We start from the raw sequence: 23723 nt of genomic DNA on the forward strand, positions 1-23723 counted from the left end.
TATGAAGGCCACATCAGCGGAGTTTTTATCTTGATCCGATTTGTTAGCGGGTTTGGGCTCTAAGAAATCGCTTAAAGTAGCCGCCTAACTCCCTACCCACCTGATCTTGCAAACTTACATTGTGTTTGCAGGAGGGAAGATCGGTTAATTTATGGGCGTAGGAACAGGGGGGGGGGGGGGCAGGAGGGCCATGGTCCCACTTTTTAAATGGGGGGGGGGCAGCAATGTCAACTGGCCCCCCACTTTTTATCTTAAGGTTGCATTTGGTCTACTTTTGCACTACATTAAACATGCATGTCGATTTAGCTAGTTCACCAGCCATCTCCCTCAGATGCGTCATTTTTTCTCGTTTGCTCATTGGCTATCGCTTAGTGTTACAACCACAAAGCCGGCGCCGGGTCGTCTGGAGACTGCAACGCCGGGCGTCGAGGCGGTTGTTGCTATGACCTGCGAGCGCGCACGTTCAAGACCATATGACATAGCTTTCTTTTCAGTGATGCGTTATGACAAAGCATTGAGCATTTTAAGACGAACATGGGCTAGCCATGTTAATAAAAATTAGGAATCCAATTTCATTTGCAATCTACGGTCCAGGATAACTCAACATTTCTGAAGAACACAGAAAAACACGGAACTGGAGTCCATGTGACAATTATTGGACTTCCTGCGATGATCAGGGATGTTTTTGCATCAATGAGGATTTCTGTGCTGATCCGGGGCTAACTGCGCAGGTTATAAGGCCTCCCGTGTCAGGGATGGGAACAATGTGATATGATATATCCTTGATCGGATCGACGAAGAGACCCTGCCCCATGTCACCAGAATAATAGCCAGAAGACACTTCGCGATGGGACGGAATGGCCCTTCAGCCCTTGACTGGAAACGTAATGTACCCTGATGTTCTGCTCAAGAGGCCCCTTGTCCGGAAGGAAATAAGGGGTCTCAGTATTGTTGAGTAGGGTGGGGGTCTCATTATTGTTGAATAGGGTGGGTTGAAATGAGCTTAAAAAACGAGCAGGGTCATGCCATGTTCGCCTAAGAACGTTCATTTTTTCAAAAGAATGTATTAGTGAAACAAATCACGTGGAAAGGCATGACCGCCCGCAACCTCGAGAGCAAGAACAACAATAGCCTGGGTTGCGACTTCCGTAAAACCGAAAAGTTTCGGCCACTGCAAGTGCCACCAGACGGTGGGCGCGGTGTTAATCTGTCTTCTAGATAGGTAAATAGCTGCAAAAACACGAAAAATAGAGATTTTACCATCACGCTTCCAGTTCAACCACTAGGTTCCAGCCCAACTTCGCGGCGGTGTAAGGGCTAATCCGCTCTTTTCATCAGTCTAAAAAATTGAACACGTGAAATGTGCGTCCAGACTACTTTCTAAATGTAAGAAGATCCGATTTCATGAGGCGTTCAAGGATATCTTTTTCAGAAGCGTCGTCATTTTCGGCCAACCGTTGGCCACAGCTTAGTATTTAGCTACTGGGCTAACGCTCAGCGGACTATGGAGACTGCAAAGCCTGGTGTCGATGTTTTTGTTGCTAGGATTTGCAAGCGCGCACTTTAAAAAACGCGTTACATAAATTGTATCACTAACCGATTTTTACTGAATGGTGAACATCTTCAGACAAACATGGCTTGGCCATGTTAATACACAGTGTTGACCACTCGATCTGGAATCAAATTTTCATCTTCAAATTTGGATCAAACATTTCGATCTACAGTCTACTTCGCGTTGTCCTCAATGTCTGTAGAACCCAGATAAATAATTATGATAAAGCCTCTCAGTTCTATCAATTTAGAATGAGTCAAATAACCATTGTAAATGAACAGCGCCGATGATTTATTTCATGCAGTATTCGTTCAACGTCTGATTTCTGCAGTTTATTGACCTCAAAATACAAACAAAATTGAGCGCATGGTAGCTCCTGGCTTCTGTTCTGGTTACAAGGTAAAAATAAAAACAAAACGAAGAAAGTCGTGCGACTTGTTAACAAGTAAGCTATATCCAGGGATTTTTGGAGAAGCACCATAAGACGGACTCTTGTCAACCTTGTATTCCCCCTTGGCAAGGCCCTGGCTACGCCCCTGCCTACACACAAAAGTAGATCAAGTCGTGTACGTTCCATGATGGGCAATGAAATGTCAACTTGGGCCAACTGATACCTAAGGGAGACAGCTTCCCGGAGGCAATTTTTCTGCGATGGTGTGATGTAGGGGAAGATAATTCGGAAAAGGATGCTGTTGCAGGTGTCCAACTCCTGTTTCATACACCATGTAGTAGAAACGCTGATTCAAAAGTATGCAACAAAGCAGCCATACGGTCAGTTCGCAGTCAGTCATGCGGGAGACATCCCGGCGAGGGCAGTGGCCACCGATGGCGGACAGGAGCAGGGCACAGATAAGAAACACATGACAGACGGGCTGCAGCCTTATGGCTTTGTCACATTGTTTCTGGAAGTTTCAAGCTTCTGAATTTGTTTCCGCCCACAATGCTGCGACAAGCCTTATCATTGAAAAGCAGCCAGCGAAAGGAAGGCGTATGAAAGATCTGTCGCACGTGAGCCATCGGTTCTCTTTCAAAATGCTGAACGGCCAATGTCCAGGCCGTATTTTGGTATCTACCATGTGGTGGCAGCTGCCTCCTCAATGACCCAAATGCCTACCCGCTTGTGGAATTCCGCCTCCCCAGGGAAGACGATGTTAAAATGGACGAATAGTCTTGGGAAGCTGGACAGCCTTATTTGCCAAATGACAGATGAGTCGAACAGGCAAGATTGTGCGCCTGTGAGAAACAGCTCTAGAATCATATCTAGCATAGCAGCCATGACATTTGAACAAAGAGCGACAACAACCTCCCCCCCCCCCTCCCCCCCCCCTAGTCATCGGGCTCGCTTTCCAGAAAAAGTTGCTGAAGTATACCCTGAGCTTGCCCTCCCCCCACCCCACTTTTTAAACGTTCCTACGCCAATGGGTCAATTACCCATACAAAGCAGACATCCGTACCTGAGACGGTCATGCTTTGCACTGTTCTTGATTCTGTACATCGGTTTCAGTTGTCACTTGATCCCATCCGCTCTCCTGACATACAAGACATGTTTGCACGACAGACGAGCTGTTGTTGGTGCGAGAGACAGTTTGCCTCCGATCATAAATTCAATGCGTCGTCATTCAGTCCGCTGAGTTTCGACGTCCCGTGGGGCCTTGGACCGTCTGCAAGAGTCATTTCGAGGGCGAAGTACCCAAAAAGCTGAATTCGATGTGAACTGCAAGTATTAACACGTCCATTACAATCATATACTAGAAAAGCAATGAGTGGTAGGATGACTTTCCGCTTAAATTCTGACAGTAGTCAGAAATATAGTGCTGTTCTCAGTCAGTAACATGGGTTTTCCCCGGAGCCCATGTGTTGCCGCTCGCTTGCTCACGTATCCGTTAGATCTGAGGAAATCTTTCGACACGATGGAGCATGAAAAACTGACTGAATCAAACCTGTGTGGAATCGATGCTTCATGATCATCGGCTTATCTCTCTAATCATACACAGAGTACGAGCAGTATCGATGCCTTGAGTCACCATAAATTCCCTGCGAAGCTTCCCGAAAATGAGCGAGATTTCCCGGATTTCGTCCTGGAACCACTCCTTTACTGCATATTTCTATTTTTTTAGCCTTTTGTAGATGGCACAGTGATAGTGTGATATGCAGACGACGTGCAGGTTTTGACCAATCGTAAAAACCCTAAATTGTAACGTCATCCATGAAATGGCACGTGTTGTGTACTTGGTGACCTGTGGTGTTAGTTGTAACATAATACGTCGCGGCTTCCGACTAGGGAAGAGAGCATCAATAGACGAGCCGAGACCGAAGCGCTATGTTGTATGGGTGGCATGGCCACACGCTGGCGACGGGCGCGAAGCGCACGCGAAATAGGCGAGGTTGGGGAATCGGTCCGCGAGTTTAGCACAAGTCGAGGCTCCTTCAGAGGCGGGAGGCTAAAGCAATATTTTGTTTTTAACGTGGTGAAAGAAGATCGACTAACCAACAGATGGGCGACCTTTCCTCGTGTCATTACCCAAAGACGTTTGCCTTATTGTTTGATTCAGCTAGGCTGTTAGCTTCAATTACTGCTGCCTTATATTATAGCATTATTTTGTAGGTTCTACAAACAGTCGGTAGATGTGTTGCGAGAATGCTTTGAACTGTAGTCGTCAGTAATCGTAGCCCGGTTCTGGTTTTACTCTTGCTATCAGGAAGGCCATTTGCGTCCGGCGACTTGGATGTCGCGCATGATTTTGGGTTAGAATGTGGACGTGTACGGGGAGAGATCGCGCCGCTTTCTGCTGCACGGTGATATTCAACACGAATGGACCGAGTGAAGGGGGCGCTTTCTCCGCGCGGACGTCGTGGAGTAAGCGCTGTGGACGGCGATGACTCAGATGAGCCTCGCCAGCTGTTCTGCCAGCCTGTTCTGCCATGCGGTAATCGGAAACACCGAACCAATCGAATCATCGCCGTGAATGACCGTGCCGCTCGCGCAGAGTTGGACGCGAGCAGCAGTCGGACGCAGAGCGCTGTATGCTCTGAAAGGAGCATCTCGGCGAGTTTCGCGAGGTGCGAGGACCGGGTGATTGGGCCTTCGTGCCGTATGTAGTATATAGATGGTGGTGGCAGTCTCGCTGAGTGGCAAAGCGCTTGTGTATTTGCAGCATGACTGAGTTACAGTTAACCTACCTACCATTGATTATGATCGAGTCTGGTTTACTTTTGTAGGGCTGAGACTGGTTGGCTGATTTCTAATTGGGATGGTTTGCTATTTTCCGCAAGATATGCGCGTGTCCTATCTCAGAGTCGGGGAATCGGCAGCGTCTCGTGTTAGTGTAATTCACGAACGCTATCAGGGACCAATAAAGACGATTTAAGGGCGAGAAATCAACATTTATTTCGAATTTGAGACTATACCGCGATTTGTCAAAGCTCGTGCATCTTTTCTCGCGTACCGTTCACGTCGAGCTAGACAGGGGTATGCGCGTAGGTTTGTGGGAAAAACTACCAGACACTGCTGCACCACCGATAGTGGTTACAATGCGAGCATATGTCTGCTTCTCTGCGGTGATTACTGCTTGACCGTCAACCAGGTGACTCGATTGTAACACTATGCGCTGCTGAGAGTTGAGGAGTTGCTGGTTAAGCTCACAAGCACTACTGCCTTCTCCAAAATGGACTTGGAATCGTGTTTATCAGTTTGTGTTTGACGATAATTCCAAGATAATATCTGACCCTGGCGACCGCCACGCGGTCTCGTTAGGCCGATGCTTATGGGGTTTAGTTATCGATATACAAGTGTGCCTTCCCTTTTCAGCGCGTGTGGAACAACCTGACGTGCGGTGCCTGCTGTGCCTTTTGGCCTTTTGGCTTTCCCGATCACTTGATAAATCGCGATCCTTCCCAGAACGCCTATGACAATTGCCTGAGAGGTGCTTGAGCGATGGCTAGACAATGGGCTCGGTGTCAAGTGTTTCCAGGTGCAGCTTTCGGGTGTGGACTCGGTGACCTGCTATGGTTACGCGGGTGATTGGTGCCGGGATCCACACTACGGGTGAAGAGTGCCTGCTGTTCAATGTCCTCCTGAACTGCTAATGTAGCAGAGCCGCATGCTTTGTTGGGTTTGGTCAGCTATTGCCGTAAACGCCTCTCCAAGCGTGTCATCCGTCCTGTTTCCGCTGTATCGCCTTCTGCGGCCTAACGAGTCGTGGCCATGGGTTAGACCGAGACCAATGTATTCAGTCATGGGTTGCGGCCGAGACCAATGTATTCAGTCATGGGTTGCGGCCGAGTCCGGGGTGTTCAGTCATGGGTTACGGTCGGGAACGAGGCATTCAGTCATGGGTTACATCCGGGAGCGAGGTATTCAGCCATTAGCTACGGCCGAGAGCAAGATATTCAGTCATGGGTTACGGCCGAGAGCAATATATTCAGTCATGGGTTACGGCCGAGAGCGAGGGTATTCAGTCATGGGTTACGGCCGAGAGCAAGGTATTCAGTCGAGCTGAGGCGTTTCTGCTGGATATACCTGTTTGGCGAGCTCTGATTACAGATCGCCGATCGCATTGGCATGTCACGACGGCGAGGGCGGCGCTTCACACAAACAACATCGTTCGGGCATTGGCCCTACGGGGTGATATATACCATGGGTATTACCCTGCACGTATTGGCGCTGCTTCCGATCAACGGGCTCAGCAGGTGAAGCGTCCAGTGCCTTCTTTGTCTTTTTCGGAGGGCGGTCACTGAGCCGGACAGAGCAAAGATGCAGTCAGACGAACAGACATGCCTTGGCGCTCATGCTTCTGTCAAGAACTTTAAGTTATTCTTTGTTACGGTGGTCAGTTGTGATCCGTAAAAATCATAAGCCGCCGCTGGGGTCTCATCAGCGAGTGCGATGCACTCCTAGTGCTGGCTTCTCCGAGGACGGTGAAGTGCATACTGTCTCTTAGCGTCCATGAGCACCAATTGGAAAGCATGGCGGGCGCCAGACAGGGCCAGTACGATCGTCTGAGTCGCTTCTCATTACCCTGCACCCCTGAGGTGTTTCCCATGCCAGCAGAGGTAGTTAATCCGCTGAAAATTTCTCCGCTTATCGTCTGCGGCGCTATGACAGATCTGTAAATGGCCGACTCGTGACCTAACACTAGCGACAGTGCTGCGGTCGTCGTCGTAAGCCGATCTGCAAATCGGCTTGCGGCGATCTGGCAGATCGGCTTGCGACGGAAACAACTGATCTGCCGGTCGGCGGCGGATCAGCTCGTTCCGTCAGCGAGATCAACCGGAGCCGGAACACCGGCCATATTAGCAGCGCAGAGCGAAGCTCGGTTGTCAAGACGGTTGTCTGCTTTTGGGAAGCCGGGGTGTTATTCCGCTGCAGGGTCATGGGAGGGCCCATGGTTGTTGCGTGATGGCCGCCAGTAACCAGCTTATAAAGATAAATTTATCCTTTCATCAGGCCGGCCAATGTAATTTCCCGCGTAACTCCGTGCTTCCTACGCCGGTTTCATAAACTTGGCAGTGCCCCTACGAAGTAAATCGGAAAATTCCGAGGCTGGAGTGATCTTAATGGCGGTACAAGCGGACGTTGCCGTGGCAACGATGTCGTTCGATTTGGGCCCGAGAGATTTGGATGCCTATAGTAGATAAAACACATCACTAAGCTGGCATAAAAGGTGTGGACATTTACTGCTTAACTCATGGATAAACTTGTGATCTGCGTGACGATTGATTGAAAGTCTAATTGCCATCACTTTTTTCTTTCGCTGATATGCAGGTGTATAATTGTCGATATTGTTCCGTTTCTCGTAGAAGCAAACAAAGTCGCTTGCCCCGTGTGTTCATGCTCTGAGCTTTCCTGTACTACGTGTGAAGGCAATATACACTTCGACGACGAAAGTTCTGTGAAAAAGCTGACTTTCCTTACCTCAGAATGTACATTTGGTAAAGTTATCTCATGTCTGTCCGAGTGATAGCAAGAAAAAGACATGATCTCGTGAAATCCGGTATACGTGGGGAAGAGGTAGGTTGCAGGGCGGTCTGCCAGCTTATCCACCACAGTTTATGGCATATGTTTGTGATGCCTACAAAGCTACAATACGAATTGCAACTGTACTTATTTCCTCACGTAGACGTACACGTCCGCCCTTAATGTGCTGCATCGCTTCATAACTCAACGGTTGCTCACTGAATGGTGATTTTTGGTCTGAATGCTGTATTCCTCCGCTGCTCCGCCATGCGTCAGCACCTCTATGATCATCACTGCTAATTTTACGACGAGCCGGAGCACGTTTTTATTTGGCTTCAGTTTCGGAGTGGATGTCTGCTCCGCGGGTCAAATCAGCTGCGTTTTTGAAACCCGATAGATGGTTGGTGAGCTATTGAGTGATTCCTTACTTCAGATTCATAAAGAGGACTGCATACAGCTTTTTGCTAGAGAGTGACCTTCCAAGCATTTGCTTCCAATCCGGTTGCATGAAGTAAGGGGGTAACTATGCACTCCTGCGCCCATCACATTCTACTATGTACAGGGAAACCCGAAGTAAGGAGTTATAAAACGAAACGATGCCCTGGCCCGATGTAAAATCAGAAGTGGTGATCATAGAGGGACTGGCACATGGCCATGCGGAAGCGAAGGAACATTTAGACTGACAATAAACCTGCAGTGAGAAATTGTTGAGCTATAAGGCGATGTCATCATATCGAGGCAGACTTTGTACGTAGGGGCACCTGTGCGGATATGTGAGAAAATCAATATAGCTGCAATTCGTGCTGTAACTTTGTAAGCATCACAAACATGTGCCAAGAAGAGTGATGGATGAAGCTGGCAGGTCGGTATGAAAACCTATCTCTTTCCGGAATGTCGCGGATGTCTGAATATTATTTTTAATTTGTACAGTTCTTATGTCACGTTTTTTCAAGAAAAGAAACTGTGACAAATATATGACTCTCTTTTTTCGTGAGACATGATATACGCTCACAAAATACATGACGTAGGGCAAGAATAAAGTGAGCAACTACCTGTGCGCTTACTTGATGTTGGCTGTGATGTAATATGTTTCAAATGCCAGAGAGGCTACACACAGTCCTGCTGTGGCAAGAGTAAATGCACAGTCGTCTTGTGAAAGGAATGAGGAAGCGTGGGTACCTTCGTATTGAAGCGTGAGCGGTCTTGCATGTCGTATATAGCTGTGCTAGGCATGGCGCCGGTGTCAACCCTGGGGTGCCTGGTTTGGGATCTGGCTACTCTAGCCGGTTCCGCAGGGGCGCCCCGATGTCGGCATGGAGCTGTTTGAGGAGTGTCACATCGTGTTGGGAGTCTGGGACTGAGAGGGACCGAGACGTAGCGACTTCCGTTCTCACTGGTTTAAACTAATAGCAGAGGGGGACGGGCTGCCGGCTGCTCTATGACGTAGCAATCGACCCGTGTGTGGAGCCCGTTGGGATGGCAACAGTCTTTTTGAGACGCGTTGGCTAGGACTGTGTGTTTAACCTATACCACCTTGGAACGAGTGACCTGAATTGTGTATGGAGTCCGCCGAGGTCACAGAGGCCGCCTTGGGACGCGTGGCCTGCGATCTGTATGGAGCGCCTGCTGAGGTCACAGCGGGACGTGTTGTCCCCAGACTGTATGAAGCCTGCCAGGCCTCAGCGGCCACCCTGGAACGCATGAGCTTAACTGTGTGTGGAGCGTGCTGAGGTCACGGGGGTCATCTTGGAACGCGTGGTTCGGGCTCTGCATGGAGGCTGCTGAGGTCACAGCGGGAGTCGTTTTCCGGCATTGCACCTGAGGTCTGCTTTTAAAACGGCGCACCAATTTTCGCGATTCGCAACTAATGCATGGCAATATGTGCGGCCGAGCTCAGCTGGGACATTTAGATTGACTGCTTGACTACTTTCCGGGCTCGGAGCCGTTGGCCTGTTCGGACTGATGACACAGATACCGGCGGCAGCCAATGCGAGAACGGTGAGCCTGACTGCGTTTTTTAAACCTCGGGCCTGACGAGGTTTAAGATGCCTAAGATAAACGCAGAAATACCGCGAGGGTGATATAAAGAGTGGGGTCATTTACGGATGAAGTAAATAATTAATTTGTGATTTGTGTGACGAGTAGTTCATGGACTAAATGCGATCTCTTTTGTCATTCGCTGAAATGCAGACGTCTTATAATTGTCAATACTGCTCCGCTACTCGCAGAAGTAAATAAAGCTGTTTATGTCTCCTGTACTCACACTCTGGGGTCTCCTTCCCGTGCTAGTTATGACGGCAACATGCACATCAAAGACAAAATCTGCCTGAAATAGCTTACCTTATTCTTACCCTAGGTGGGGTATCTTGTGAACTTATATCATGTGTGTTCGCGTCATAGCAGGAAAGAAAAACATGATCTCGAGAAATCCGCGACAAGTGGGAAGGAGGTTGGTTTTCACAATAGCGTGCCAGCATTATCCTCCTCAGTACTTCTGTTTCTGATGCCCATCAACTACTATGCGAAGTGCAGTTGCATTGAATTTCTCATATATGCGTAGTCGTCCACCCGTATGTCGGCATCGCTTCGTAGTTTAGCAATTTCTCAAATCAGGCTGATTTTCGGTCCAAATGGCCTGTTCCTCCGCTCGTGCTTGGTCATGCTCCGCCTCCTCTATGATCACCATTGATGATTTGACGACGGGCTAGACCATCTTTTATTTTACCTTCAATTTTGTAGTGAATGTCTACTCCATGGTCAAACCAGCTGCATTTGTGAAGCCCGATGGATGCCTGGTGAAGTGCGGAGTAACTCCTTACTTGCAAAGTCTCCGTAAAAAGTAGAAGTTTATGGCGTAGAAGTTCATAGTTATTCCTTACTTAACGCAACCGGATTCATAGTAAAAGCTTGAGAAGTTACTGAGAAAGGAGTAACTTCCTACTTCAGATGTCCCTTAAATACAAGAATTTTACCGGCGTTTAATTGGTGGCCTTTTACCCTACGCAACTAGATTTGAAGTAAAAGCTTGAGAAGTTACTTCCTATCATGGGTGTCGGTTTGCATTCCTTTGTGGGGGGCCCTCCCTGACCCTCCCCCTCCCATGTTGGCTTGGCCCCCAGTTTTTGGCTGGAATGCTACAAAGAAACGTTGGTAAAAGATGATCATAACGCAAACACTATCTTCTTTGATCTTTCTGCGTAGTGGCGCCTAGTACCACTCTTATAACAAAAAGCATGGTTGCCTCACCACAAGATAGAAATCGTTGTGGGATACAGCTGAGCGGATAAAAGATGCAATAAACTTCACATACCAAGCGCCACAAGACACATTTGTGAGGATAAAGCGAGAAGCTGTGGAATATGGGAATGACCTAAGCGCTTCGTGGCTAGCCCCGTCCCCGTCCCCCACAACTAAAATGCGTGCCGCCTCCTATGACTGTCATGGGAGAGCGCCACCGGCTCTCCAAGGTGGCCAGAAAAGGGCGCCTTCCTCGTGCCGACCAGAAGAGACGCGTGCGTCGAGTGCCTGCTCCTGGATTCAACCCTGCATGGCTTCTGTACCGCTTGGATTAAATATTTGTATACATAATACAAAGGTAAAAAGCGTAAATTGCGTTTAATCAAAATAAAGTGGGCCAAATTCAGTGAAAAAAAATGGGAGGGGTGTAGGTTGTCGGGCCATCGGTTCGCGCCCCCCCCCCCCTACCCACGATTTACAAAACTTTAAGACCCTAGCTTACTACGCCACAATGGTACGCCATTCTCTCTTCATGAGACTGGTTACATGTGGGGTGTCGCACGAAGGTGTTTGCTTGGTCATGCGTATGGTTGCCGCGAGTGGAAGATGTTCTGCGCAACTGGCGAGTCAGCGACAGAAGTGCAACGAAATGAGCGCTCAGGTTGACACTCATATTCATTACATGCGTTTGTTGCGTACCAAGAAACTATGGTGGCGGTGTGACTGGTGACCGGTGACGTCACTGGTAATTTCATTGCTCATGGCTTTTGACTGGTCACTTCTGGAACTGCGAACTGAGGGCTGGGTTTGCCAATACTACAGCTGGGACCAGGCTGCTGAGCCGTGTGGTCCACGTGAATATATCTTGGTCTCTACGGTTATCTGGTTCTGCGTGTACGGCCTTGAAGTAAATGCATGCAAAGCACAGCCTGTGTTGCTCGGCAGCAGTCCACAACTGCGCAACGTTCTCAGATATGCAGCTTCATGTCGTGGCCCGACCTTCGCCCTTGCTTGGAGATGAACAAATCAGTCTGGTTTCTAAGGCGTTCTCACGTGAAATTCCCACAGATCTCTTGTTACATGACATGTTTTTTAGGTTATTTTCCGGTCGTTCACATCTGCGAAGCTATTTGCCATCCTCTGTGATCTAAGGACTGTGATCTCCGGGACCTTACGTAACTGCTTCATTGCATAACCTTTCACGGGAACACCCAAAACACCCGGAAATGTGCCGGAGCTGCTTCAGGATCTCGACTGGTTCACCGCTGGAGGGCTGGCGCGATCACACTGTCTCTCTGAAGCACAGAGCTTTGGCCTCGGCAGTCCGAGGTGCTTGGCTGCCAGTTGGTGGCAGGTCTTGAGACTCACGAGCGTTGTGCGAGCCTGGAAGGTTGCGTCCATGTGATGAAGTTGTAGACTGACCTGGACCAGTCCGGGCGGCTCCATTGTACCAGGTGCTGCCACCGGAGCTGGGGCACCTCCAGCTGGAATTCCTTCTGACAGACTCATAGCGCGTCACATCCGCATATGAGGAAAGGTTATGCGGCTGTGGCTTAGTTGTATCGGATGGTAACACAGCGTGCATGTCTTTTACTTCGTATGCATATGCTTCCGCACCCAGCCCCTTCCTTTTACATTGCGCTTATACTTTGGTGATGTACTGGAATGACCACGTGCTGCAACATGGATGGCCCCAATATACGTCTCATGACTAATATCACTTGGCGTGCCAGTGGTCAACCGCAATCTAGTGTGAGCCCCGCTATGAAACCGCCTGGGCCCCCCTCGGCACTGCGCTCTGGAAAATCCCAGGTCTTGCGCTGACAGGCCGGCTCCCTGTGCGAGCGTCTCGTGACGGCCCTTCGGCTCGCTGTGGCTGTGACTGTGACCCGAGCTCGGAGCTGTGATCAGGTCCACAGCAGGTGGTGCTCATCACAGCAAGCTATTGTTGTTATGCCTAACACTTTGTAATCAACGGATGGCGGCCTATGAGATTATGACTTAGCTGCATGTGTGCAAAAACGCTGTGCGGGGCCAGATGGCGGTGTGTAACGCACCGTACTGTGTCCCGCTAGGTGGTGGTGTACGACACACTGTACTGTGTCCGCCAGGTGGGGGCGTGTGACACACCGTCACTGTGTCCGGCCAGGTGGTGTGGTGTACGACACACCTGTGACTGTGTCCGCCAGGTGGTGGCGTGTGACACACCGCCACTGTGTCCGCCAGGTTGGTGGCGTGTGACACACCGTCACTGTGTCTGCCGGGTGTTGGTGTGTGACACACCGTCACTGTGTCCGCCAGGTGTTGGTGTGTGACGCGCTGGGCCTGCCGTTCCGGGACGAGTCTGCGGACGCGGCCGTCTCGGTGGCCGTGATCCATCACCTGGCCACCACCGAGCGCCGCTGTGCGCGCCCTCCGCGAGCTGGCCAGGGTGCTCCGCATCGGCGGCAAGGCTCATCGTCACCGTCTGGGCCATGAGCAGCGCACCAGAAAGGTACGGCCCGGCGCCCACCGAACGCCACACCGCCGTACGGTCAGCAGCCGTGCTGAGACGCTCGGCGAGTCTGTGCAATGCGGCTGCTGCTCACCGCGCCGGCAGTATGAGCTGTAAGGTGACTAAGTCATGTGTTCTGTCGCGGCTCTGTTGGTGTGTCTGCGCACTGCGTTGATGCACTCTGTTGCACCGGTGTTTAAGCTATGCATTATGCATTGGCAAACAGCGTGCCGCTGAGAGCTGCTGCAAGCGTCATGTGAGTGGGTGGCTTGCTGACTCGCATTGCACCTGATCGGGCGTCGAGCGGGTGAAGGCGGAGAGACTGAGAGGTCGCAAATATCCAATACAAACTGATTTTTTGCAACTTGACCGATGCGTGCGGTGATGACAGCGTGGCATGTATGATCAGCTGAGCGCTACGTCAGCGTTGGAGACGCTCGATCCCTTTATTCGAGCATTGCTGTTCGCTGTATTGCGCTGTCTGTGAGGTGATATCATCCATGTCCGGGTTAACCTTAAAGCTCCAGTGGTTGCACTGGTATCGTGACCGAGAAGTGTCAGTGAGGGCCACGGGCCGGGCGTGCCACAGTTCGAGAGCCAAGACGTGCTGGTGCCGTGGAATCAGCAGCAAACCAGCGCCAGCGAGGAGGTGCCTTCCGTGGTCGAGCCGGAGGCCATCTCTACCACATCGGACGACGACCTGCTCAACTACAGCGCCTTCACGCACACCAGCGACAGCGACTCGTCAAGGTCGACCAGGTGAGCTGCACTCGGACCTGGCCGCAGATGACTGTGCCGGTACTGCTAGGCGCCCCTCCCCCCCCCCCCCCCTCTACTTCTGCTGAGTCACCTGCCAGGGTGCCTCGTTGCAGCGCACTTAGGGGCGTCTGGAAAGACCGCGGCGGTCAGATTCCAGGAGTCGGATTCTGCACGTGAGCACGATATTCATCAGTCATTGTTGTGTGTGGTAAGCATACCTGCTGAGATAGCGTGCCGCAAATCCCGGTCTTTAACGCGGTTCTAAACTACTGACATTATGGCGTAATGCACAGAGCGACTTAACAGATCTATTGGCAGCTGCCTTTGCTTGGAAAATCCGTACGAGAGACACGGATGTTCCGTCCGCGAACATTTCGTGAACATTTAGACGTGAGCCGTACTCTGTCTGTGCGCTAATGTCTCATCAGTCTGGACTTTGTGAAAGTGGCCCTGTAATGTCCTCGATTTTTATCAAATTGACTCCACAAACGCCGCCGAAATCCGTCGGCCGCCGGTTGCCATGCCGACATGGGCCGCTGTGCGCCAGGTTTCACGTGCGGCGGACGGGCCGGCGGCCGCGGAGGATCCGCTCAATCGACCCGACCATGGCCAGTTCGTCGCAAAGCTCGTCGGGCCTCTCGTCGCCCAGCGAGTCGTGCTACAGCTTCGTCCGTCGGGCGCTGCAGGTCGCTGGTCGCCGCCGAGGCCGCCATTGTAGCAAGGAGAAGACTTCTTTTCCGTCGTACTTACCGTTGTCGTGCCTGCTACTTTTTGTGCACTTGTTTTTAGTGAGGATGTGGTAAATGCTGGTCGCTCATTTTTGGTAACCTTTTCATAGTTGGCCATGCTTCACGTTCACCGCTAGAGAGAAGCGGTATGCGAAACATCAGGAATAGTAACCTAGAAGTGTCTTCAAATCAGGCATAGGTTTTCATGACCTGGAGGAGTCTCATTTGTCTTACCAATGCGCTCCGTTCGCTCCAATCCGCCGTCCGATGCATCTCTGTCATAATGCAGCCGTGGCTGGCCCAGTGACTTGCCGCCAACGCCTGCAGAAGCTGGCCCGTCGCGGGGAGGTGGACGGCTCGCGGCCCTGGATCCTCTCGCCCTGGACCAGCTACTCGGAGATGAAGCCGACCAAGTCCGGCGACGCGACCGACGGCAGCCAGCTGATCGAGATCCGGCTGGATGATGACGTCACGGGTCTGGAGGAAGCGCCTCGCCGGCGCAACACTCTGGGCTGCGACGCGCCGGCGGCCGGCGCCGCCCAGCCGCTGGGCACCTTCAAGTCGCGCAGTGTCGGCGACATGTGGAGCCTGCTGTCGGCCTCGATCCTGGGCGCGCGGCGCGGCGATGCGACGCGGCCGCCAGCCGACCGACCGCGCAGCTTCGCGTTCGACGAGGCGACGGCGGTCAGCATGGAGCGATCTCACAGCAGCAGCTCGGCGCTGCTGCAGCAGCAGGCGGCCAAGAAGGGCAGCCGCAAGTCCGTCACCTTCTCCACCCAGTCGCTGACGCTGCCGCGCGAGAAGCTCGCGCTCACCGTCATTGGCGAGAAGTCGAAGAGCGACAGCGTGCTAGGACTCGCGCGTGCGCTCATGTGAGCTCCTGAAGGCGCCACTGACCACCGTGCCGGAGAACGATGTGCGCGAGGAGACGGTCGAGCCGGCGGCGCCGAAGCCGTCGCTGGTGCGACAGCGACGATTGGCGGACGAGTCGGGCGTGCCGCGCGTGCTCAGCGAGGAGACGCCCTCGGTCGGTCGGCCGGTGCGCGGTATACTCAAGCAGGCGTCGCTCAACGAGAATCTGATGCGTCGCGATCGGACGGGTGAGCGCGACCAGATCCGCGCCAAAATCCGCAAGCAGCAAAGCCTCAACGAGAACGTCATTTACGGCAAGATGGCCGGCAGCCAGGAGGTGCCGAAGCCGGCTCACTTCGCCAACTACAGCCGTCTGCGCGCGCTGCGCGACAACTTGGGCAAGCTGAGCGAGAGCCTGGAGAAGCTGGCCGACAAGGACCAGCCGACGTCCGCGCTCAAGAATGGTTTGGTTAAGATCGTGCGCCAGCTGACGGACGGTACAGCGCTGCGCCCGGACGCGTGCGACGAGGAAGGGGTTCAGGGTCCGCCCCCGGAGGCTCAGCAGCCGCCCGCTGTGATGCTGGCGGCGCCCTGTAACGGACTGGCCGCCGAGATGGCGCTCAAGAGCGTGGCGGAGAGACTGGAGAACCCGCCAGTGGAGTCGAGCTCCAGGGCGCCGGCCGCCGCGCTGCCCGGTGGAGCCACATGCACGCGCGCCGACAGAAGAACGCTATACCGCTACTGCTCTCGCGAACGGAAAACCTCGCGCGAGGAAAGCTCGGACAGCTCCAAGGAGAACAGCTTCCAGAGCGACACCAGCCTCGACTCTGAGGACAGCTGCGTCTCCGTCATATACGTGCCGAAACTGGACGCTGCCGAGGTGGAGGCCAAGGAGCGCAGCCGCTCCGCCTCCAGCGAGTCGTCGGACGGCTCCAACGGTAAGGTGTCGCCCAAATCGCCGCTGACCGGCACCCTGCCCTCCTCGCCCACCCGGCTGCCGTCGGCGCCGATCCGAATCAACACCCTCAAGAGCCTTCCCAAGCTGGGCGCGCAGGTCTTGCAGAGCCACCTTCAGGGCCGGTTCCAGTTGATGGACCCGCCGCTGGGCGTGGTGCCGGCGTCCGAGTCGGAGGCGGTAGGTCCGCCGGCGCCGTCACCGTCGCCGGTCGATGTCACTGCTGAGCTGGTGGTGCCACAGACGGAAACACTCGGCCAGCTGCCGGCCGGCGGCTGTCCCGCCGTCGCCGCACCACCGGCCGATGAGAGTGCCCCGACGCCGGACGCCAGCGCACCGGCGAAGCACGGCCCCCTGCCAGACGTGGTGACGAGCAGTGGCGCCACCTGCGGCGGCGTGCGCACTTCACCGTCGCGAGGCCGGGCCGCCGCCCTGTCGGCCGGCGCCGTTCAGCCGCCATCCCCAGCGCCGGCACGGACCGACGCCAGCAGCTTCCAGTTCCGGCCGGAGCCGAGCGATGGCGGCGGCGGCGGCGGCAGCGGCGGCAGCGGCGGCAGCGGCGGCAGCGGCAGCGGCAGCGGCAGCGGCGGCGGCGGCGGCGGCGGCGGCAGCGGCGGCGGCGGCGGCGGCGGCGGCAGCGGCAGCGGCAGCGGCAGCGGCAGCAGCGGCAGCGGCAGCGGTGGCGGCGGGCTGGGCGCGGCGCGGCCGGCCGGCGTCAGCAGCCAAGTGTCGTCGCTCATCATGGGCGAAAACATCGAGATCATCCGGCGGCCTGGCGTGCAGGGCTTTCGCAACGTGCAGATCGTGCGCCGGGCCGCGCCCAAGTATCTCACGTTTGAGGTGTTTAACCCGGAGACGGATGACCTGGACAGCGAGAGCTCGTGCGCCAGTAGCAGCGCCAGCAGCCCCAGCAGCGCTTGCAGCGTCATCAGCATGGCCTCCGACTGGCCCTCGGCGCAAGAGATCCAGGAGCTGGACCGCGAGATCGAGCAGCAGCAGCGAGACCGCCTCAGCGAGCGGGAGACAGGTGAGCGCGCTGCACTCGTGCGGTGCAGAAGTTGGGATCCGGTGTGCCCTGCCACAAGGTGAGGCGCTCCACCAAGAACGCGCGTGCTCGCGGGCAAAATTTCAGCAGGGAAGGGGTTTGGCTTGACGAAGCAGAGTACAGACGGGTGTTGCAACCAGGGTTGTGTGACCCAAGTAGCAAGTTCCCAATGTACAAACGCTGAATACCCTGGCCTGCGAGACGGATAGTGAGCAGAGCCAATGACCAGTCGAGTTTCCTAATTCATCCACGTATTCTGCACATGTTGGCGACCACGGAGCGGCCGGTTGTGGTCAGTGCTCAATCAGAAGACAATGAGCGCTGACGGGTTGGTGGCACGTCCGCCGGGTCACCGTCAGTCCGGCGACGCGCAGGTCGCAGCGGCTTCCGTTTCCATCCACTGGCGTTGATGTCATTCCGTCATAAAAGGCTAAGGCCAAGCGTTCTTCAAGCTCAATGCGAAGGAAACAGATCTGGTTTGGTGTTGATGATCAGTATGCCTTAATGGCATGGCTAGACTGCTGTTGTTTCTAGACTCCTCTTCCACCGCTCGGCGAGCGTTGGCTTTTGGTGTAATTGCTGACACCGATGCCTCACTTCCTGTCCTCCTCCCCAGCGAACGGCGCAGCGCCGGCGGCGGCGGGAGCGCTGGCAGAGTCCGGCCCCGGGCCCGCGTCGGCCTCCCACCTGGCGGCGCCCTCCGAGACGGACGACAGCCTGAGCAGCTCTCCGGAGCCGCCGGCGCGGCTCAGTAGTCCGCGCGGCCGCCGCAAGGTGACGATGGCGCGGCTGGATGCGCCGCCGCTCGAGCAGGTGCTGGAGGAGGCCGAACCTGAGGCGGCGGCGCGCGCCGGCGCCGGCCGCCGGCGCGCGGTCGAGCCGAGTGAGTGGCGCACCTCGCTGGCTTCCAGCCTCAGCTCTGCCTCCAGTCTGTCGACGTCGGAAGCCTCGCGGACGGCCAGTCTGGGCGAGTCGAGCGGCCCTGAGCGGCCGAGCAGCACCGACGGCTCGGCCTCCGGTACGGCCATCTCCGACAGCGAGACGGCGCGCTGCGCCCGGCCGGCGCTCACAGCGCAGCACATCTTTGATCGCGCGGAGGCGGCGGCGGCGGCGGCGGCGGCGACGGCGACGTCGACGGCAGCGACGGCGTCGGCGACGGCAAAGGCGACGGCGGCGGGCGAGGAGGAAAAGGGACCGGGCAGCCGTCAGGCGTCCTCGGAGGAGTCTCTGCCGTCGGACGTGGGCGGCGCGCTCGGCCACCATCGCTACTACCACGTGTTCCGCGAAGGCGAACTGGACCGGCTGATCGAGAAGTACGTGGACAACCTGCATATTATCTCGTCGTACTACGATCACGCCAACTGGTGCGTGGTGGCGGAGAAGGTGCAGGTGTGGACCATCTAGCGACATTGACGGCACCCCGATCTCGCTCTGTGATTCCTCGGTCTGCCCGCCCGTGTTGAGGATGAGAATGCTCGCATGTATCGCTCACTCAGACATCGTTTCATGGATCCCCGGAGGCTGTCAAGGATTCATGTCAGTTATGGTCGGTCTCCATTCGCCGTTATGGGCTTGCGCACAGTAGTTAAGAACTCCCTGTTGTGCGTAAATGGGGTTAGAATTTCCAAAGCGTTGCCTTTAGGCTTCGTAGACTAAAGTATTATGCAATGTCTTTGTACTTAGTCTTCTAATAACTGGCCTTAGGCACATTCGCATGGTTTTATCAGCGTCGCGTCTCCCCTGCACAATACTTGTGGTGGGAGCGGTTTTTTTACATTTCACGTTAACAGTCTTTTTTGTTGCTCTCAAGCCAGGCTACGAATTTAGAGTATTGACATATTTCCGTTTCCGAGCAGAGGTGGAGACAGAGCGCAGACACTGTGATACTCTGACCATAGGGGTAGTCCGAATAGGATATGGGGATTCAGTAGACAATCCAGTTCAGTACTTCTGACTGGCTGGACATCGACTTTACAGCAAGAATACAAGCTGAGGTATACGTCAACCAGTGGAACATATGTTTGCACTGTTCCTAAATGTTGGTCAGTGCTTGTTCTGCAATACATATTTTGTGTTCTACTGCATTTGATATGTGATGAACGTGACACAGGCGATGAATATTCTTTTGCGGAAAAATCTCTTGTGCGCAGCATTGCTCAGCATATCACTAATATTTGACATATCTTGCGACCGTAAATGTACCACCACGTTATTGTCGTTGCATGGGTAAAACATTGTCTTAATTGCGTTTCACTTAAACGCTAAACTCTTTTCGACAGCCCTTCCATCCTCCCTCTGCATTAATTTTGCAAAGCTGAAAGATTCGACCTCGGTCCAATGGACGCAATTTATGCATGGGTTCTCGATCCACATATGGTGTGCTTATTCTGCGGAACAATCTTCACATCACAGAGTGCCAAAGTACGCAAAAGTCATCCAATGCGAATGGCGTTAAGGGGAATTTTACTATTGTTTTCACTTGCTTCAGTTGAAGGGAGTGCTCCATATTTGTATGGGGTTTTGAACGGAGATAGCAATTTTGAAAATCATTAATGCAGTTCAAAGCCATGCCCAGAGATGGAACTTTACATTTTTAAGGGGGGACGAGCTCGTGAACATTGTGCATCCTATCTCAAATAATTTAGACTAATGAAGCGCTCGGGTGGTGGTCAAATTGACTCCCTGAAGGTTTTTCCAGAATTATTTCGGAACAGCGCGGCGTAGCCGCGCCAAACTTTACATAGCTGCAGAAGATTGTAAAGCGGATCTTTGATTAAAGAAAATTAGATGTACCTTGTAGAGCTGCTGACCAGTGCAGGGCTTCGGATAACATGTTAACTGGGGGTTGGGGGGCGGGGGGGGGGGGGCAAATGCCCCCCGCAGTGACCGAACCCCCCCCCCCCCACCAGTTAACTCATTTTGCCCCCGTGGGAGATCAAATGAAAATTAGCAAAAACGGTAATACGCTGCCTGAGTAGAGAAATCAGCAATGGTGGAACATACCTGAAGCTCACAATTACGAACGATGGTGACATTGTGTTTCTGTAAAGTTTTTCACCGCGTCTTTTCCTAAAATGGTAGTCTCTTGTCAGCCAGCGGTTTTTTTAACGACGCAGCATATACAAATTCGTTGCTTGGCAACGGCGGCAAACTCTCGGCTGGCAGACGTTAGGCTCAACGCCCTACAGCAACTTCTAGGGCTAGGCCCTATAAACGTTAATGCAATTGCCTGTGGCGGATCCGTCGTCGATTGGTGTTCTCGTTTAAGTCGTTGTGTTCTGCAATGGACATACGAAGGTTCTTTGTGAAAAGATAGCTAGTTGATGCTCTTTCATCCCCAGTTCGATATGCACTGTGCAGTTGCTTCTTTTGGGTCCACGGGGTCACAAGACGGGGCAAGAAAGCAGGAATGGCCTGCCGCATGCTGTAGGTCTGAATGGCGTGGCTCACTATACCTGATGGATTTCGTAGGATGCCAGAAGCCAGAGATAGAAACGAACCGAAATTTGCATGCAATTTGCAAAATATGGAAATAATGAGAGGACCATAGGTATACGTGCATTTAACTGTATTTGTTAAGGCTTGACAAGGCTGGGGAGTGCTTTGGATCCTCACTGTATCTGACATGACTGATCTCACCAGCATGCTATAATAAGTGTTGCCGAAAGAGCGATTGCTTAGAGTATCGTTCCCGTCCAGGATGTTAGTAAGTGCAGAACGTATCACGACATTTGTTCGGATAAGTCAATGACAGATTGTTGGCCTCGTAATATCAAGACCCCGGTTCGGGCCCCAGCATTGCTAGTGCCACATGTTCTCCGAAATACTCGGATACTTTCATCGCCAGCTACCGCACGCCCAGCTTGAGAATTCTGCTTCACGCCGGCTTTCACCAATGAAACCACATGTGATGAAATTAGTCGGTTCATGCATTGCGCTCCACTGCATGGACCAAATGAACATGCTGACCACACGCTGTCGAGACTGCTGCAAAACAACAATGTGTGCACACATCCTCTAATGTATTAGTTGCATTGCTGCTTTATCCCGCATTGTCATGGTCCAGGCTGCCGAATGGCCATACGCATGCCTAAATGTTCGTCGCGATTGAGTGTGACCTAGGCGATATGGGCATTAGCCAATCCAACTATCCATTCAAAGATGTGCAGCCCGCTGCTCTTGGGAGCAGATGTAAGCTCTGGTGGAAATGCTTGCTGTTTTCTACGCACATTTGCTTTGCGCTGGTCGACTAGTCCCGTGACTGCCGAATACCCATTGATGTGTGTGCCGGGGAGTCATTAAAACGTCCAGGGTCGCAGCGTCCAGTGTTCATATCGTCCGGGATCACAGCCTCCAGCGTTCATAACGTCCAGAAAGCGTTCGATGGTGTGCCCATTGGGAGCGTTCATCAGGTCCAGGGACGCAACGTCCAGATTCGTAAAGTCCAGTGTTCAAAACGCCCAGTACCCACTGCAACCAGGCTAGTTTGGATTCCTGCCGCTAGATAACGCTACAGAAGCATATTTGAGTTGTGCCGTTATTTCCCTCTTTTGTCAACAGATGGCGCAGTCAACCTGGCATTCCACTGATGATCACCTGATGAGTACAGTCAAGCATGGTTACTATAAATTACCTAGATGCCTAGCCGTCGTGTCCGGCCTGGGCGCACCCGCGCCCTCGGGCTCACCGGCGGACTGGGCGCATACGCGCCGGGCGGCGGCGCGGCCGGAGACATCGGGGGGGGGGAGGGGGGTCGGCGCGGGAGCCATCAAAAAGTGCAGGATCGCAGCGTCCAGTGTTCATATCGTCCAGGATCGCGGCATCCAGTGTTCGTAAAGTCCAGAGATCATCCAATTCCGTACCCAATGGGTGATCATAAGGTCCAGGGACGCAAAGTCCAGAGTCGCGAAGTTTAGAATCGTAAAGTCCAGTGTTCAAAACGTCCAATATCCATGACAACCAGGCTAGTTTGGATTCCTGCCGCTAGATAACACTATAGAAGCATTTTTAAGTCCTGCCGCTATTTCCCTCTTTTGTCAACAGATGGCACAGTCAACCTGGTATTCCACTGATGATCACGTGATGCGTGCAGTCAAGCATGGGTACTGTTAGTTACCTAGGGGTCTGGCGGCCGTGGCCGGCCTGGGTGCGGCCGCGCCCCGGGGCTTACCGGCGGACTGGGCGCAGATGCGCCGGGCGGCGGCGTGGCCGGAGACACGGCGGGCGGCGCGGGCTCGACCGCGGCGCGGCGGGACCGCTGCGCTCGCAGGGTAAGCGGGCTTTCCCGCCCCGCCGCTGCTGCCTGGGCCCCAAATGCCAGGGTATACTCGGTTGCTCAGGGGCCCTTCATATTGGTATCGGGCTCTTAAGGTCGGGGTGTGGGAGTCGTGCTTAGGGGAAGTGGGGGAGTCGAAGTGCTTTTTTTAATTAAGAAGTGCTTAATTCGGTTCCCCGCGAAAATAAAGCTTTAGGGGCCATTTAAAGCTCTCCTGGAATCCTGCATCGCCTTAGAATGAATGTTTGGGCCGATTGTGGTGTTCCAATTTATATTAGGGGCTCATAAAAAATATCATGATGCCCTGCAATCAAGATTCGTGTTGCCTTTCCACCGCAAGAGTCGAACCAGGATTTCAACATTGTAAGGCAGGGCAGTTGTGGTGCCCCTGTATTTCGGTGTTCCTTGATAGGAAAGCTTTGGACTACCTTCAGTTGTTCTTTCAATCGCTCACTTGCATTTGGTGTCTCAAGGAAATAAATGTAGTGGTGGTCCGAAAGAAAGGTGTCGCTTAGCCGAATGGGCCGATGCAGGATTTCGTTACTGGAGAGGCACGTACTGTGATGACGCGTCGTAAAGCCCCAATGACAACGGAGGCTGTTGGTGCCTGTTTCCATGAGCAGGGTGTCCCTTCCCTGAACGAACCGGTCCAGAAATTTTCCAAAATGAAAAACACACCGATTGTAATGCTGTTGAATTTAAATGCCCTTTTAAGTTATGGTTTTGGGCTTTGTAAATGGCCCGCTTTGATTTAGTACCCCTCGGCGATCAAGATGATGTCGCCCCGCAAGGGCGGTTTTTGTGCCTCCTTGCCCGTGGGTCCGATCTAGAATTTTATTAGGGCGGAAGGCTCAACATAGTTATGGTCAC

At 53.3% G+C, this 23723-nt stretch overlaps 1 protein-coding gene across 1 annotated transcript; it reads left to right on the forward strand.

The window, feature by feature from the left end:
• The first annotated feature begins 10939 nt into the window (after nt 1-10939).
• On the forward strand, nt 10940-19188 carry LOC119092248 (actin cytoskeleton-regulatory complex protein pan1). Its single transcript, XM_037215219.1, has 11 exons — nt 10940-10975; nt 12821-12856; nt 13047-13151; nt 13829-13998; nt 14546-14684; nt 15054-15319; nt 15386-15572; nt 15613-16929; nt 17236-17560; nt 18195-18391; nt 18743-19188. The coding sequence occupies exons 1-11, from the start codon at nt 10940-10942 to the stop codon at nt 18980-18982; spliced, it is 3018 nt and encodes a 1005-aa protein (XP_037071114.1). The 3' UTR covers nt 18983-19188.
• Nucleotides 19189-23723: the final 4535 nt, after the last annotated feature.

Source organism: Pollicipes pollicipes, unplaced genomic scaffold, assembly GCF_011947565.3.
Source record: "Pollicipes pollicipes isolate AB1234 unplaced genomic scaffold, Ppol_2.1 Scaffold_3447;HRSCAF=4054_pilon_pilon_pilon, whole genome shotgun sequence".
Taxonomy (NCBI): Eukaryota; Metazoa; Arthropoda; class Thecostraca; order Pollicipedomorpha; family Pollicipedidae; genus Pollicipes; species Pollicipes pollicipes.

Coding starts and splice junctions, on each gene's coding strand:
- LOC119092248 (XM_037215219.1), top strand. CDS start 10,940: ATGACTGTCATGGGAGAGCGCCACCGGCTCTCCAAG. Junction 10,976..12,820: donor AGCGCCACCGGCTCTCCAAG/GTGGCCAGAAAA, acceptor GTGTCCCGCTAG/GTGGTGGTGTACGACACACT. Junction 14,685..15,053: donor TCGTCCGTCGGGCGCTGCAG/GTCGCTGGTCGC, acceptor CAACGCCTGCAG/AAGCTGGCCCGTCGCGGGGA.